Here is a 16,281-nt window from a genome sequence, read left to right as displayed (position 1 = left end):
GGTATTGGCGTACATGTTCTTATTTGCGTCATTTCCCCTAGATATACGTCACGTTCTCTAAGATTCTCATTCACATGGTTTCCTATATATTTTTGTTTTATTCCAAATAACACGTTACTAGTGTAAAAGTTCTCGTTTGTATGGTTTTCTTTATATTTGTGTTTTGTTCCCAAGAACGCGTCAAAACTCCTCTTTTTAATTATTCGTGTCACTTAGATCTTGCCATAGCTTCTACCATGTCTCCTTGCGGGTGCACCTGTCCAAAATGTAGAAGAAAAACATAGAAGGATATCTCATTCCAGTCCCTTATACAACAAAATTTATGAACTATATGTAAATAACTAATCAACTACATAAAATAAATCTTATTTGATAAGATTCGCTTAGCCATTAACCGTTCGATCTCGTCCCATGTTGAATCCTCAACCATGTAGTGCTTTTCCCTTTGTTTCATTCCAGTGAACCACTTTCAACCCTATAACAAGAACAAACCGAAAAGATAGAAGAAATAAGACAACCTATTTTTCCCCATAAGATCTATTCAATGCCCAAATTAAACGCATGATTTACATTTTTTCCACCAAATGCTACCGAGCAATGCAACCAGGTATTCGATTCACTCAAAATGCCCATATTTTATATAGTTAATTACTCAACTACCATGATTTTTATTCTATATCTTACCACTTTTTTGATCCATGGTCCATACTGTTTTACCTCTCAATACCTCTAAGTAGCTCGCAGGTATCATAAAAGCTCTTGTTGTATAAATTTTTTATTTTGTATAACCTTTTGATAAAAGCTCTCGTTGTATCAATGGTATCACGGTTTTTATTTTGTACAAACCTTTTGATTGATACTCCTCCGAGAAGCAAACGAGTACGCATGCACTTGGAGTTATAGAAGCCCATTCCCCAAATCCAGTCACCGATCCGTTAGGTTCCGTGTTAGCTAGCTCCCAGAGCGTGCCGGCGACATATGTATCGCTGCCGACCGCCGTGCACACAGAATCCATCCAGTCGGTGCGCGGTGCGCCGTGTCTCGGTCGACAAGCGACACCGGACAACGACCTCAGCTCCACGCACACGCACGTGATGATTGGATTTTGGATCGTATACGTACCCCACGCATTACGCCAATATAGGCTCGCGTAACAACATCAAACACGCCCGCGTCCGTCACGCTTTGGTCCCCTCCGCAACCAGCCGCCGCCTCTGCAAGGCTTCGTCCGCGGGGGACGCTGGTGAGCTGGTCTGCGCAGCTCACGCGCCGCGCGCGCGCGAGCGAAAACAACGCCGCCGTGTGTCGCGACTCGCGACGAGCCGACGACGGCGACTACAACGCCCAGGCGACCAGCGGCGCGGTGACGGGCCACTCCTAAACGCGAGCGTCGTGAGTGGGTCGACGTCGACCCGACTCCCTGGCACGAATCTCGAGGCGGTCGCGCGCGTGGGCCCCGCGAATCTCGTTCCTACTCCTCTCCTCTCCTCTCCTCTCCGTCTCGCTTGGCCCTCCGTGGTGACACGAGCCGTGGCCACCTGAAAAACACACTCCGCCCGCGCCGCACCTCCTCGTTGATGGATTTCAGCGTCCGAGCTCGCATCCAGAGCCCGCACCGGTCGGCCGCCCACTTCGTCGCCGGCGAGGGGGGACGCCGCCGCCCGGCAACGTCCAGGGTATCCTTCCGCTCCATGGCGTCGGCCGCTTCCGTGGAGGAGCCTGCCGCTGCTGCGGCGGCGGCGGCTGAGACGAAGAGGGGACCGAGCGGCGCCTCCTTCATCCGGGAACACCTCAGGAGTCTCGCCCCGTACCAGCCCATCCTGCCCTTCGAGGTAGGAGCAGCACTCTTTCCCACTGGTGGTTGAGTTTGTGGAGAACGCTGCACCGTTTCCCGTGCCGCGCGAGGTGTTTGTGGAAATTCCCCCGAGGCCCCCGAGGCTGTTTGGTTCTGTATTGTGAAAGACAGCAGTAAAGCTTAGATTACTGAGCTTATATAGGAGTAGTATTACCAAGCTTACTGTTGGTTTTGTGATGCGCCACTTTTATAGTGGTTTTGCTGTTATCTGAAATTTAGAACTCTCCTTGCTAGGTGTTGTCCGCTCGGCTTGGGCGTAAACCAGAGGATATAATCAAGTTGGATGCAAATGAAAATCCATATGGTCCACCTCCGGAGGTGAGTTTCTTGTAATACCCAAACAAGAGTAGCATCTACCTCTAATACTTGAAACAATACATTCTTAAGAAACAGTAGTTTGACCATGTCAACATGAACCATGTGTTATAAGAAATTAAGAATGAATCCTAATAATTCAAATTCAAAATAGTACTAGCATATTATAAATCAATTCAAAGTGGCATATTAGAAACACTAGCTATCTTTGAACTTCCAACAGAAAATTTAACAGATCTTTGTATGAGCATACGAAGGGCTGGATTCTCATTGTACATAATTTATACCTTCTCTCCATCTAATGCATATCTCTTTTATACAGGTAGCTAAAGCATTAGGAAATTTGAAGTTTCCCTATGTGTACCCTGATCCTGAAAGCCGTCAGTTGCGTGCTGCTCTTGCTGAAGATTCTGGTCTTGAATCTGAGTACATACTTGCTGGATGTGGTGCAGATGAATTAATTGATTTAATAATGAGGTTAGCATGTAGCTTGTTTTATACCTGCTTTTTGCACGAGATTTTTGTATCCGAGTTGAGTAATAGCCTAGTTTTTTTTTTAATAAAAAAGTAATAGCCTAGTTTGAATGGTGAAAATGCAGATGTGTACTCGAACCAGGTGACAAAATTGTTGATTGCCCTCCAACTTTTACGATGTATGAGTTTGATGCGTCAGTCAATGGTGCACTTGTGATCAAGGGTAGGTAGTTCTTTCTTGAGCTGTACTTCTATTTACTGAGCCTTCTGTAATGTCTTAATTCGGTGTTCACTTCTTATACTGTTTGACATGCCAGTTACCACCCTCTAATGTAATCCTGATTTGAACTCTTATGTAGTACCGAGACTTCCTGATTTTTCTCTAGACGTTGCACAGATTGTCAAAGTGGTTGAACAGGAAAAGCCAAAATCCATATTTCTGACATCTCCGAACAACCCAGATGGCAGGTACACCTTTCTCATGCGAGAATGGGGCTGTTTTGGTTGTATGTTGTCCAGATTCTGTATCTTAGTATTTCGCTGAATTACCTCAATTCTATTTTTCAGCATAATCAATGATGAGGATCTTTTAAAGATCCTTGATCTTCCAATACTTGTAGTGCTGGATGAAGCATATATTGAGTTTTCGAGTCTTCAAACAAGGATGTCATGGGTTAAGAAGCATGATAATTTGATTGTTCTTCGGACATTTAGCAAACGAGCAGGTCTGTAGTTTCTGTTTGCCTTTTTCTTCTCTGGTCTGCACCGGGCTATATCCTCTGAAAAATCCAAAAACCTCACCCGTTTTCTCATAGTACTGCATGGAAATCACTTATCTGTACTAGAATTTCTATTTTTCGTTAGATAATTTTTTTTAGTGCTGCTGCATTATTATGTGATGTCCAGACATTGCTAAGGGAGCATTTAATAAAATAATCAATTCTTCTTATGTTGCCAACTCATTTTACTGAATCATGCTAATTTTTAGTAGTTACTAGCATGGCTTTGTCTAGCTGATTCATTGAAGGCATTTTTGCCACACAATTATGAACCAAAAATGACACCTCATTACAAATTATTGATAATGCAGGTTTAGCTGGACTTCGTGTGGGTTACGGAGCATTTCCTCTAAGCATAATCGAGTATTTATGGAGGGCTAAGCAGCCCTATAATGTTTCTGTAGCAGCAGAAGTTTCAGCCTGTGCTGCCTTGCAGAACCCGACTTATTTAGAGGTATGTGCTCTGGAAACATATCATAAATAAATTTTTGTTTAGTAATTTGGCATCTGCTAACTTTGTGCTTCTGTTGAACATTTCATTACTGAAGGAAGTGAAAAATCTGCTACTACAAGAGAGGGACAGGCTGTACGATCTTCTCAAAGAAATACCATTCCTAAAGCCATTTCCCAGCCACTCTAACTTTATTCTCTGCGAGGTCACATCAGGCAAAGATGCAAAGAAAATAAAGGTTTGCACTGCTTGTTAGTACTCCCTCCATTTCTTTTTGTTTGAAGTTGGTTAGTTTGAAATTGAACTAACCAACATCATACGTTTACAGAGGTAGTATATGTTACTCCCTTCGTCCCAGAATAGAAACATTTTTAGCATAGTGTCAAGTCAACCATTCTTAATTTTGACTATTAATAGCAAAAAAATAAAAAAAAGATCAATAATGTAAAATTGATGTTGCTAGATTTATCATTGATCAAACTATCATAATATGTAACTCTTTTTATATTTAAAACATTTTATTTTGATAGATATTATTGGTTAAAGTAGCATCTCGAAGACTGTGTCGAGATCCAAAAATGCTTATATTTTGGGATGGAGTACAAGTTTCTGCTGTATTTTGTTGTGGTACAATGTAATAACTGCTTCTGTTGTTATATTCTTAGGTGGTAAAATGTCAACCTGGAAGTCAAAATATAGTTATTGTGTCTAAGACCATTACTATTCATACTTTGAAAGGAAATGCTGATGATTTAGTTTCAACAATATAATGCCTGCAGCATCATTCACATAATTTTGTTCAAAAACAATTTTCAGGAAGACCTTGCGAAGATGGGAGTAATGATCCGCCACTATGACAAGAAGGAACTAAAGGGATATATTCGTATTTCAGTGGGCAAGCCAGAGCATACCGATGCACTAATGAAAGGCCTGAAAGCACTTCAACTGTGATCATCCCATCTGTTTGACGGAAGCACTGAAGCACTTGCCCGTGGTAGTGCACTAGATGCAGTCTCTCAATGGAGGTTGCATCAATCTAACACAAATAAGGTGCATCCTCTAGGGTCGATTATGTCTCAATAATACACTCTTCTGTTTTGACCAGTGGCGTTTTGTCCAGCATTTTTGTGTTGGTCGACTTGGGTTTCTTCTCAAGGTGATTGTTCGAAGCAAGAATTTGTACTGCCGTGCCCTGATTGGAATAAATATGAGCGTAAAAGTATGGCAAGTCTACTGGCTAGATTGTTTATGCACCTTCTTTTTAAAAAATAAAAATAAAAATCTTCAGACATTGCAAATCCCATGTGACATCACAAATATGGAGAGTCATGTTCAATTATAATTTTTCAGTGAGGAATTGAAGCACATACTCCCTCCTTCCGAAAATGTTTGACGCTGTTGACTTTACTAAAAATGTTTGACCGTTCGTCTTATTCAAAAAAAAAAATAAGTAATTATTAATTCTTTTTCTATCATTTGATTTATTGTTAAATATACTTTTATGTATATATATATTTTTACACATTTCACACAAATTTACATTTCACAAAAGTTTTTGAATAAGACGAACAATCAAGCATGTTTAAAAAAGTCAACAGTGTCAAACATTTAGGGGAGGAGGGAGTATTAAGCTATTGCCATTATGGTTCGCAACCCGGTAGGCCTGAAAAGGGAGCATCACCGCATCTGATTATCCTTTTCGTGTCCTAGCGAATAGCGAGGCTAAACGCCATCAAAAGGCACAAGTTCTTTCCATGTGAGCAGAAGAAAAAAGTTCGATGCGGCACAACATTTGCCCATACAACACCACAAGCAAAGCAAAGAACCTCCCGGAGGGCTTCATCTAAAGCTTCTTCCATCGCCTTCGTGCAGGCGCACCAGGAGTTCCGCAGTTAACAATTAATATCGAATCCCTTATATAACAATTAATATGTTTAATTTGAAAAAAATAAGGGCAATATCATAAAGTTAGAAAAATAGGAGTAAAATCTCTGCTAAAGTTGAAAACATGGATAAAACATAACCACCACAAATATTTCATAGCTATATTGCATTTTTGAAACACAAAAACTAAATGCAATTACAATACAAATATTCTTAAATATGAGGGTCCACATGACTAAAACCATTGTCGAGGACATATCTCTTTAATACGGGTGAGGGTCCTGTACCATAATATCACAACTGGTATATGGGTCCCACCCTCCTATTGTCCACACGTCAGTGTCTATAATGGTAGTGCCATTATAGTAGAGGATGTGAATCCCCTTACTACATAACGGTTTCAATGGGTCAAAACAACCATAATGACGAAACTGTTCACACATTGTGATTCCTTGTGCATTAGCTCCGCACACTAGGTTACTTTGATGAGAGCTATGTTCGCACAATGTGATTTCAAATGTCCTTTTGTGTTGGTGCCTGTTTTATCTTATGCCTAATCCTATTTCGCCCTTTTGTATGAGATTGAGAGGTTTGCTGCTTTCATCTAGTTGTTTTCACCTATTGGTGTCATATTGTGTTTCCTTTGTAAAAATGGGTAACCCCCATATCATGACTCTTCCGTATGTGGCTTTCAAAAAAAAAAGCCGGGCCGTGAGGCCTTCTCTCTAAAAATACAATGTGATTTCAAGCTACATTCTAAGCCAAAGCTTTTATACCTTTAATATGATACGTATATATACCTTTAATAATCTCGGATACAAAATAAATGTACAAGGCCACACATCATGTATTGTAAATACGATAAGTAGAATACCACAGCTATCAAAATTTATAGGTTGCAGGTTAGTACAAATGACGCATTCCCCGACATTCCATACTTGCTCGTCATGCAGCTTCGTCGAAAAGCCTCCATGGAAATCTCCTCCAAATCTTCGCAAAAGCTTTGCCACTGTGCCTCCATGGAACTGCAAACCTGCGATAGTAGTACAACAAATGCATAATTTATCCACTTCAAGCCCTGGGAAAATCCCATATTACAAAAGGGTCCCTCCCTTCTTTTCGATGCCCATACCGCGGCTTCCCCTCCTCCTCAAGATCGCCGCCGCGACCGCCGCCGGCGCGTTGGCGCTCATTGTCGCGGCGGGGCTCCGGCGGGATGACGCCGTCGCCTCCCTCCGGCGGGAGATACGCGACGCCGTCGCCGCCCTCGTGGCGAGCAACGAGGACGGCGTCGTCGAGGGGGAGGGCGAAGGCGAGGACGCCGCCGAGGCCCCGGCGCCGTCCGTGCTGATCACGGGGTTCCGCGCCCACGGGAAGAGCTCGCTGGTGAACACGGCGTGCCGCGCGCTCGCGGCCGAGGAAGGCCCGCTGCTGCTGCGCGCGGAGGCGTCGCCGCCGGGCGGCGGGTCCGACGGCACGCGGAAGCGGCGGAGGGTGAAGGCGGCGGTGGCCGGGGATAGCGGTGACGCGGGGACGGACGAAGCCGTGGTGGAGCTTCTGGACGCGCCTCCGCTCCCCGAGGCGACGAGGGCCACGAGAGCTGACATCGATGCGGCGATCAGCGGGGGGAACCCGGAGTGCGTGGTGCTGGCGCTGCGCTGCGACGCGCCCGCGAAGGAGCGGAACGCCGCCGTGAAGCGCCTGCCGGAGATCTCCGCCGCCGTGAGGGCGAAAGGTTAGTCTGCTCAGCTTCAAGAAGGTTCTAGAACTCGGCAACTTAGCAACAGTAGCATTGAAGCATTATTCTCAATATCTCATTTACTATGTTAGTAGTATTCCTTTTGCGCGTTTGCGAAAAAAAAAAACTATGTTAGTAGTATAATTTTTCGTAGATATCTCGGATGCTTAGACAATGCTATATTGCTATGTCCTTAGAAGAAAGAAGATGATGCGATTTCGCATCGTCCAATGTAGGATAGTTGTGAATTGTGATTGCTTAAAGAAATAGATGCAATTTTCTACCATGTAGGTAAAAGGCAAGGGATGGTAATTTCTGCAGGTTTGGTTTGTGGACACTTGATGGTTAACTAGATTGTCAGTTTTGAATAGTTTTCTGATAGAGATTTGCTATCATTTGGACTGGTCCCCTGGTGTCATGTTGTCATCTTTATGTTCAGGTGTGACCGTCAGCAGTTACCAAATATTGACTGTTTGATGGAGCTTTTTGTGTTATTAATACACGAGCACAGATGCTGTGCTGATATATGCTAATATGCATATTTTTCGAAACCATGAAGTAGTGCAGTATATTTTGTCTATAATGTCCTGAAAGATAACCCTTTCTGATCCAAACTTGTGTAGTTGTGTTAGAATCAGGGTATTGCAAATGTTCATGGAGATTCCTTTGTTTCTCTCTTTCTTCCACATCTATGAAGACCTTGCTATTACCATATTTTACTCAGCATATGTTAGCAAAGATGAATATATTTGTTGACGAGCACTTGTTAACAGGTCTGAATTTGATTGTTGTATTGACTTTCAAGAAGGCCATGAGATCAGCAAGACAAGCTGAAGAGCTCATACGAGAGGTTTCATTCAGGGCGAGAACAGATTGTGTCTACTTCATCGAGAACTACACCTGGAACAATAATGGTCCCAACCTTCGCCATCCTCCTGTCATCAAGAACGACTTTGAGACACATTTCACGGTTCTGACAATCATTCGACAGTGCCTTGAGTTCATCAAATTAAATAGGAGTCAATCCAAGCGGGAGGAAAATGGTGAGAAGGGTAATTCAGGAGATGTTAAAGGTATACTGGAAAAAGTCTTAACAGCAAATGCTAAATCTTCAGGAGAACTTAGCGTTAAACCTGCACTGGAAAAAGTCTTAACGGCAAATGCTAAATCTTCAGGAGAACTGAGCGTTAAACCTGCAGATGTCAAACCTGTTCTGACTGTTCAATGATTATTACTGAAATGTCAGAGCAATTCGTGCGCACACTCAATCATCACACATTTGCACAGGTATGACTTACTGCAGTACTTTGTATGCGTTGTATGAGGTAGTTTGCTACACTGCACAAAGTGTATGTTCATTCATTCATCCGTTCTGTATGATGTTATATAGGTCTTTTTATTTGGGTGTGTGGCACATAACTGATTTGTTGGTATTGCCATCATCTAGAGACATAATTAAAGAAAGTGCCTAGAAAAAAGCAAAGTGGAAAGCCTCTTGCTATATATCATCGCTGTTTAACATCACTCCATACAACTCTAACTCACCAATATTATATGATAGCATTACATAGGATAACTTTATACATTATAGTCAATTCCACTATAATCAAGTCCCAAGATATACTTATAAATATATAGAGATTTGGACGAAACATGAATAAACCATCAATGTTGGCTCTTCCTTATTCTCTTCAACCGATCAGTTCAGCCTTCAGAAATCCAGGCACCAACAGTAGTAATCTGAACCCGAGAGTGCCAGGAGTTCTTCTGGGCTCATCCTCTCTAGCTCCCTCTGCCTCCAGGCTGGGTAGTTGTTCTGCGTCTCACCTGAACCGGAGGCGTAGTCTCTCGGGTGGGCTTGCGATCTCATCCTAATGTACAGCCTCATCGCTGCCACGCAATCTTCATAGGGATCCTGAATGCCAGTGTGGATATCATACCTGCAATAGGGATTCAAGGATAGTATCTTCAACATTAATAATGCAAAGTCTAAGAGTCTATAGAGATTGTACAGCTGACTTAGCAAGTTTGCATACCCAAGATATGCCTGTGTAAGGTACTTTAGGGAGTTGCTCAGCTTGCTAGTTTTCATCAGTGGTGGGTACTTTGCAGTATCCCTGAAAAAAATGCAGAGATAAATTGTGTCAGCAAGGGAGAAACTGGCAAGGTCTAATTTGCAGCAAATTAATTTGCCTTGTGCTGCTGACCTGATCATGAATGCCGGGTACTCCAGTCCCAGGCGCTCAAGTTCATGCTCCAGGCCATGGCCAACGAGGATCCTTGCCCTCCCAGAGCTCCTTGGCCGTATCTTCCATAGTGGCTCACCGTTGCACAGGATGTCCTGGATCCTCCTCTGCACAAGCTTCAGTGGCATTGCGTCCCTCAAGTACTCCGGCCTTATCCCAGTCATTTCATACCTGAACAGAAACATCATAAATCATCCCCTCATTCATCATCTCATAAAACTATCCATCGATCTATGCCTTTAATTTCTACTGCTAGTTTCTATAGCAGTATGTTTATTGCTCGGTTTTCCATTATGTCTTTTCTGCTTTTCTGGTCCGATAGATCTACACATGCGAACAATGACAGCTAAAAATTGTACTACTAGCTAACACTCAGAAACATCATCAGTAATAAAATAATGGATCATCTCCTATATATTTTACCTGTAGTTTGTGACGGTCGTGGTGGGTTTCACATAGGTCTGGAAGATGACGTTCTCGTCCTCTCCGATCAGGCACACCCTCGCGCAGATGTCGAGCGAGCCATCGCTTCCTCCTCCGACCATCTTACACGCCATGGCCACCGCACGGCCTCCGTAGCTACCCCTGGGCATCTGCATGCAAACGCAAGAAAACCACGGGCAAATTCAGCAACAAGCCTTGCAAACTAGCATGCGCAGTGTAACTGAGGTGAGAGGGGATTACATACCGGGGCGGCGCGGGTGAACTGGCAGGTGGAGGCGCGGTGGTATCTGACGGCGGCGGCGCTGTCGAAGAGGTTGAGGCAGATGCTGCAGCCGCGGGCCGCGAACACGCGCGCGCACTCCACCTTGGGCAACGGCCCTGCATGCGCACGGCGTACGCGAGAAACCGTCAGATACCACGCGAAAACTCCACAAAAACTAGCTCGTTGCATCAACCGAGCAAATTAAAAACGGCTACTTGTGTACTCACCGATGAGGTGCTCGCGGAGGGACTCGAGGGAGCGGCAGTGCTTGGCGCAGACGCCGCAGCGGGGCTCGTGGGCGGAGTGGAACGACACCTTCATGTGCTCCACCAGGTGCTCCATCCGGTTGTACTGCCTGTAGCACGCCGCGCATTTGTTCCTGCGAGATCATCATTTTCATTCATCGATTGAGTTCGATCGCGTCTTTAGAATATCGCGAGCGAGGCACTATGCACGCATTTATGAAATTCTGATTCTTTGCACCGGCAATAGGGGATAAGAAAGTTGAAAAGGTACTCATTCATTCGTGCGCAGAATATGTAGTATCATATATACATGCATATTCAAGGTATTGAATGGAACTAGCTAGGACAAGAAAAAAAAGGGTCCTATATATCTAGCTCGATGTTTAGAGCACGAGAAGAACGTACTACCATGCATGATTAAAGCTTGATTAATTAGCTAGTTCATCACACACCAGTCTTGCATGCTCAGCTCATCTTGCAATACTACTGTAGTAATGGCATTCAGTTTGTGACCATCTTACCTCAGGGTCTCCGAGGACTCCCTCCTGCTGTCCATCATATATAGCACTACTACAACTCCTGCTGATCGAGAATTAAGGTTTCTGTCTCTAGTTGCTCTTACTGATCGGTCGACCAAGGTTTCTGATCGATCAGTTGTCTCCCTGAAACCTCGAGGGGCGCTAGTTAGCTAGGTTGGTGAGGACGGTAGGCAACATGGAGAGGCTATTTATAGAGGCAACAAACGTTGAAAGGATGGAAGAACCTTCACGAGGAAGAAGGAATGACCCCTGGGAATCACCGTCTTGTCGTCACTGCTGCATGCATTCTGAGGAATAAGCCTGCAGTTTATCGTAATCTAGCTAGTTTAGTATGGGATATATGCTTCCTAGTATCTAAGGTTCCTTTCTTGATCTGTCTTTACCTTTTCTTAGGGACACACAGACACCTAGGCTCCTTAAGTAGTTGTCACTCCTAAAACACTTTTAACACGTTGTTTGGAGACTTTAGTTAATGACATGTGTTAAACAGTGCAGCATCAAAACCCAGCCTTCAAACCTTCACGTTGGAAATGCTACATTTGGGACAACATGCTAGCTAGCTAGTGCAAGTGTGTGTAACTCATCAAGGTAAAGCACATATATTTACATTCTGTTGATCGAAAATCGGGGGCAAAGGTAGAAAAGATCTGAAAAATTAACCGCGCAGAATTTTATCTCCCCATCGGTCGAAAGCGGGAAATTCTGGCTGTCGCTACAACGTACTCGTTCACATTCTTTCAGCAACGATATGTAAATTCAGACGCCGATTTTTTCTTTTCCCCGGCCTCTAGTCATCAAGTGTCGACTCGATCGGTCAAGCGACTCATGAAAAATATATAATCTAGGTTCGCTGTTCTGAATCTTGTAAAGACCAAGTTGCGCGACGGCGAGATCAGTTTTCGATCGATCCGCCAAGGTGATCACATCAGGCTGCAGTGTATACGTCGAGTCCGCTTGCAAGCAACGCTGGTCACCTCATCTGTCGATCGGCTATACGTCGATGAGAAGAGGAGGGAGCTGGCCCGTACGTGTGCAACTGTGCATGGAGGAGGAGAGGAAAGCACAGTGGCATTGACCGTGTGCATCAGGTGCAGCTGAGAGGAGTGGCCTTTAATTTGCCCTAACTAATGGAGTAGCAGCAACCAGCAGCTAGCTAGATTGTTCTGTGCTGTGCTGCTGTGGTTTGATCGATGGATGGATCTGTATAGGTTGGGTTGGTCATGGGGAGGGAAAAGGTAGATATTCCCGGTCAAAAAGATGGCCGTGGAAAGGGGCCGGGGTGGGGGGAATGAGATGAGCGGGCGACGGCGACGGATCTCCGGGAAAGAGAGATAGGCGACGAGGAGCGAGGGCTCCATCTCTCGTTTCTCTCCGTCGCGGATTGGTGGCGCGCGGGGCGAGGTGGGCCGAGGAGCTAAGCCCCGGCCCGCCCGGAATTCCACCGATCGAGAGAGAGAGAGAGAGAGAAGCCGCGCTAGTCAAAGGAAGCTCCCGTGACGGAGACGGGGCCGGATTCCCTGTCCCCCGCACGGGCCGTCGCGCGCCTGTGCATGGTCGGTCGGTCGATCGCTCGCCCGCGCGACGTCGACCGCGACCCGCGCGCTGCGGTATCGGAAAAATCTCCTGCTGCATGCTTTTCACTGCAATCATAGGAGGGAGGAAGGTAGATAGCCCAGCCCGGCCAGCGCCTATTCTTGCAGCTGATTGATCACCATGCAGCACAGTTCTTCTCTTCTTACGTATATACTACAGCCGTCCTAAAATATTACTACCTATAATAGCGCCGTGTTTAGATACAAAGTTTTTCTTCAAACTTTCAACTTTTTCATCACATCAAAACTTTTCTACACACACAAATTTCTAACTTTTCCGTCACATAGTTCCAATTTCAACTAAACTTCCAATTTCGGCGTGAACTAAACACTCCCTAGGTAATAAATTAAATAACAAATTAATCTGGACTCACTTTGTCCAAATTCTCGTATTAGAATTTATTACATGAGAACATTTTCGGAGGGGGAAAGTATCTCTCATGTCGTTGATGCTTCTCTTCCGGCTAGCTCCACAAGGTGGTGGGTTAGACGACCTGGGTTCGAAGCCTCTCCCCTTCTAATGATTTGATATTAGTTCCTTCCCTAATATTCACGTCTTTTGTTGATGCTTCTCTTGTTTGTCCCACGGATGCTTAATTTACCGAGTTATTTGCAGCTCCATTTCGATAAGTTTGGACTTAATTAACTTGTGATATATTCTATCATGGCAAAAGGAACACATTTTAGATTCTCCATGTCCTAAATCCTCTACCCCGCCATCCACAATCTGGCATGTGGCTCGCATCTGTGCATCAGACGGCTATACTTACAATGACATATAAATTTTATGAGTTTTTTTATTAAAAAATATACATCTAAAACAGTTTTAAAAGAAGACACCACGTTCATTGTAAAGGTTAGAAATTTCAACATTAACCAGAGAAAAAAAGTTTACGTAAGAATACAATTTTGAAATAACTGAAAATTAAAATAAAAAAAGAAATATCGAAATAATATTCAATATGTATAACACAATACAAGATTAGTTGCAATTTAATATAAAAAATATAACTTAGACATTACAAAAATATAAATAATAGTCCAAGTAGGAATACAACTTAGAAATAACTAAAATCCAGAATAAAAAAGAATATTAAAAGAAGAGACCATATGGAACACATCACAAGATTAATTAAAATTCGAAACAACAAATAAAATAAATTCTAAAATTAGAAAAATAGATATTTTAAATAGGAATACAATTTAGAAATAAACAAAATTTGAAATAAAAAAAGAAATATTGAAAAACAATCCATGTAGAACCCAACACAAGATTAACTAAAGTTTAAAACAAATACAAATATAAAATTAGAAAATAGAAAAATAAAAATAAGAGTTCAAGTAGCAAAACAATTTAAAAATAACAAAAAAATAAAAATAAAACAAGAAATATTGAAACATAGTCTATTTTAGAACACAACGATGGCAAATAACGACAAAGAGATGAATAACATACAAGATGTAAAGTGGTAGAATGGTGGCGGTTGATGGGAAATCTAAAAACTATAAAACAACACCTCAATGATGATTGGGTATGATTTTAAGAATCACAATGATGGTTAAGAGGAGGGATAGTGGCAGGCCATGAAGAGTAGTGTCATGTGTCATGGTGGTTGACAGGACCTCTAGAAAGTTGAAAAAGGGACCCAACGATAATTACATTCAATTTTTAAAATTCCAACAATAAACAAGATGAGAGCGGGCATGGTTATAAAGGAGTATAGTTATGAAATTTGTCGGGTACTCTAAGAACTTAAAAATGAGAACCTGATGAGACTGATTTTTAAAGGTCCCAAATAAAATGAATAGAAGTTATGTCAGATTGAGCAAGAAAATAAAGCTGGCAAAAGAGTAAGGGGGTGACCGATGGTGTGACTTTTAAAAACTATAAAATTGAATACCCGATGATGATAATATTCGTTTTTAAAAATCTTAAGACAACAAGATGACTATTTAGCAAATTTTAAAGAAAATCATATGTAAAATTTTATATAATTTTGAATGGGTGCGCCATGCAATTGCGTGGACCACCCAACTAGTTTTTTAGTTACAATGTTATATTTGTCAGGAACATATCTTGTATGCACAAACTTCATGTGCACACCCCATGCATACCATGTCACAAAAAAAATCTAGAAAAAAAATCGTGCATATACTTTCAATAGTGTTACACCTATGTGTAAAATCTTAATATCAAATTCATTATATTTTAGCGGTATAAAAAAATCTGAAAGTATTTTTTGTTGCTATTTATGTAGAATGAATTCGAAGGCGGGACTTTACACGTAAATGTAATATTACTGAAGTACATGTATAATTTTTAATACATTTTTTAGTGATAATTGTTAGTTGGTATGCACGATGTATACACGTGAAAGTTTGTGTGCATAAGATACACCATATATGTCACTATATAAATTTTATCCGCAAGCTCTAGCATTCACTAAAGGAGATGTACATTAATCCCATGTGGATGAGGTATAATAACTGCGTAAATATTCCTTCCGTTTTAGATCACTTTTCACTATAGAATTTAAAGTTTTTATCAAATACTTGCCATCCTCACATTACAAAGTGAGACGATCTTTCATCTCCTCAATTCATCGATAGCTTTGGGAAACGATTAATGGAACATAGTTAATAAGGTAACGATGTATAGGTGCGGAATTTGCTAGAAAAATAAGAATAATCTGAAATGGAGGGATTAGAATATATAGTTTTGACTTAAAGTTAAAAAAAAGAGAGATACCATAATGCTACAATTTTGACTTTTACAGGCGCTAGCCAGTGCATTTTTCTAAAACTCACCTTTTTAATTGAATACATTTTTTACTTAAAGTAAAGAAAGCCACAACTGCACATTTTTTTTATGTACTAGCTTGTTCTCTGGTACATTAGATAAGTTGAACCGACAACAAACTGTTGTAATTTCGCCAATGCACTCGTGAACACTGAAACACACACACACACACACACACACACACACACACACACACACACACACACACACACATATATATATATATATATAGGACACTCATATGGAGCACCAAACAAATTTACTATATATATATATATATATATATATATATATATATATATATATATATATATGTATATGTATACATATATATATGAAGGTTACAAAGTAGAGAGAAAAAAAAGAGACAAATAGATATGCATATACATATGTATCACATTTCCTTGTGTTTTTTCTTTACAGAAAGGTGTATTCTGTTTTTTTTTATTCTGTATGATAGCCGTGGTGGAACAAGAAAAAGGTGGCAGGGGGAAAGAATTGCCGATGCTGCTGTTGGATTGAGCCTTTTCGCATCTAGGCACCCTACGATGAAATAGTGGCCTTGTGTGGCAGCTAAAATTTCTAATAATTGAACAGAAAAAAACTAGCGAAAATATCTTTAAAAATGTTTGTAGCAGAAACCAATGCTCGCAAAAT

General features: G+C 41.9%; 3 protein-coding genes across 3 annotated transcripts; 2 read left to right on the top strand and 1 right to left on the bottom strand.

Moving 5' to 3' along the window:
• Positions 1-1,503: 1,503 nt before the first annotated feature.
• LOC4330482 (histidinol-phosphate aminotransferase, chloroplastic) lies at positions 1,504-5,102 on the top strand. The gene is made up of 9 exons (XM_015767604.3): positions 1,504-1,832; positions 2,090-2,173; positions 2,493-2,647; positions 2,770-2,867; positions 3,004-3,112; positions 3,212-3,369; positions 3,735-3,877; positions 3,972-4,112; positions 4,691-5,102. Exons 1-9 carry the CDS (start codon positions 1,578-1,580, stop codon positions 4,823-4,825), a joined length of 1,278 nt encoding a protein of 425 aa, XP_015623090.1. The 5' UTR covers positions 1,504-1,577; the 3' UTR covers positions 4,826-5,102.
• Positions 5,103-6,838: 1,736 nt separating this feature from the next.
• Positions 6,839-8,895, top strand: LOC4330481 (uncharacterized). Its single transcript, XM_015768558.3, has 2 exons — positions 6,839-7,493; positions 8,270-8,895. Exons 1-2 carry the CDS (start codon positions 6,881-6,883, stop codon positions 8,722-8,724), a joined length of 1,068 nt encoding a protein of 355 aa, XP_015624044.3. The 5' UTR covers positions 6,839-6,880; the 3' UTR covers positions 8,725-8,895.
• Positions 8,896-8,965: 70 nt separating this feature from the next.
• Positions 8,966-11,388, bottom strand: LOC4330480 (RNA exonuclease 4). The gene is made up of 7 exons (XM_015768561.3): positions 11,215-11,388; positions 10,676-10,827; positions 10,431-10,564; positions 10,166-10,335; positions 9,704-9,913; positions 9,533-9,613; positions 8,966-9,436 (listed from the first exon to the last, which is right to left on the bottom strand). Exons 1-7 carry the CDS (start codon positions 11,250-11,252, stop codon positions 9,208-9,210), a joined length of 1,014 nt encoding a protein of 337 aa, XP_015624047.1. The 5' UTR covers positions 11,253-11,388; the 3' UTR covers positions 8,966-9,207.
• Positions 11,389-16,281: the final 4,893 nt, after the last annotated feature.

This window comes from Oryza sativa, chromosome 2 (assembly GCF_034140825.1).
Source record: "Oryza sativa Japonica Group chromosome 2, ASM3414082v1".
NCBI classification, from domain to species: Eukaryota; Viridiplantae; Streptophyta; class Magnoliopsida; order Poales; family Poaceae; genus Oryza; species Oryza sativa.
The sequence above is the reverse complement of the archived record's forward strand: the minus strand, read 5'-3'. Positions and strand labels throughout refer to the sequence as shown.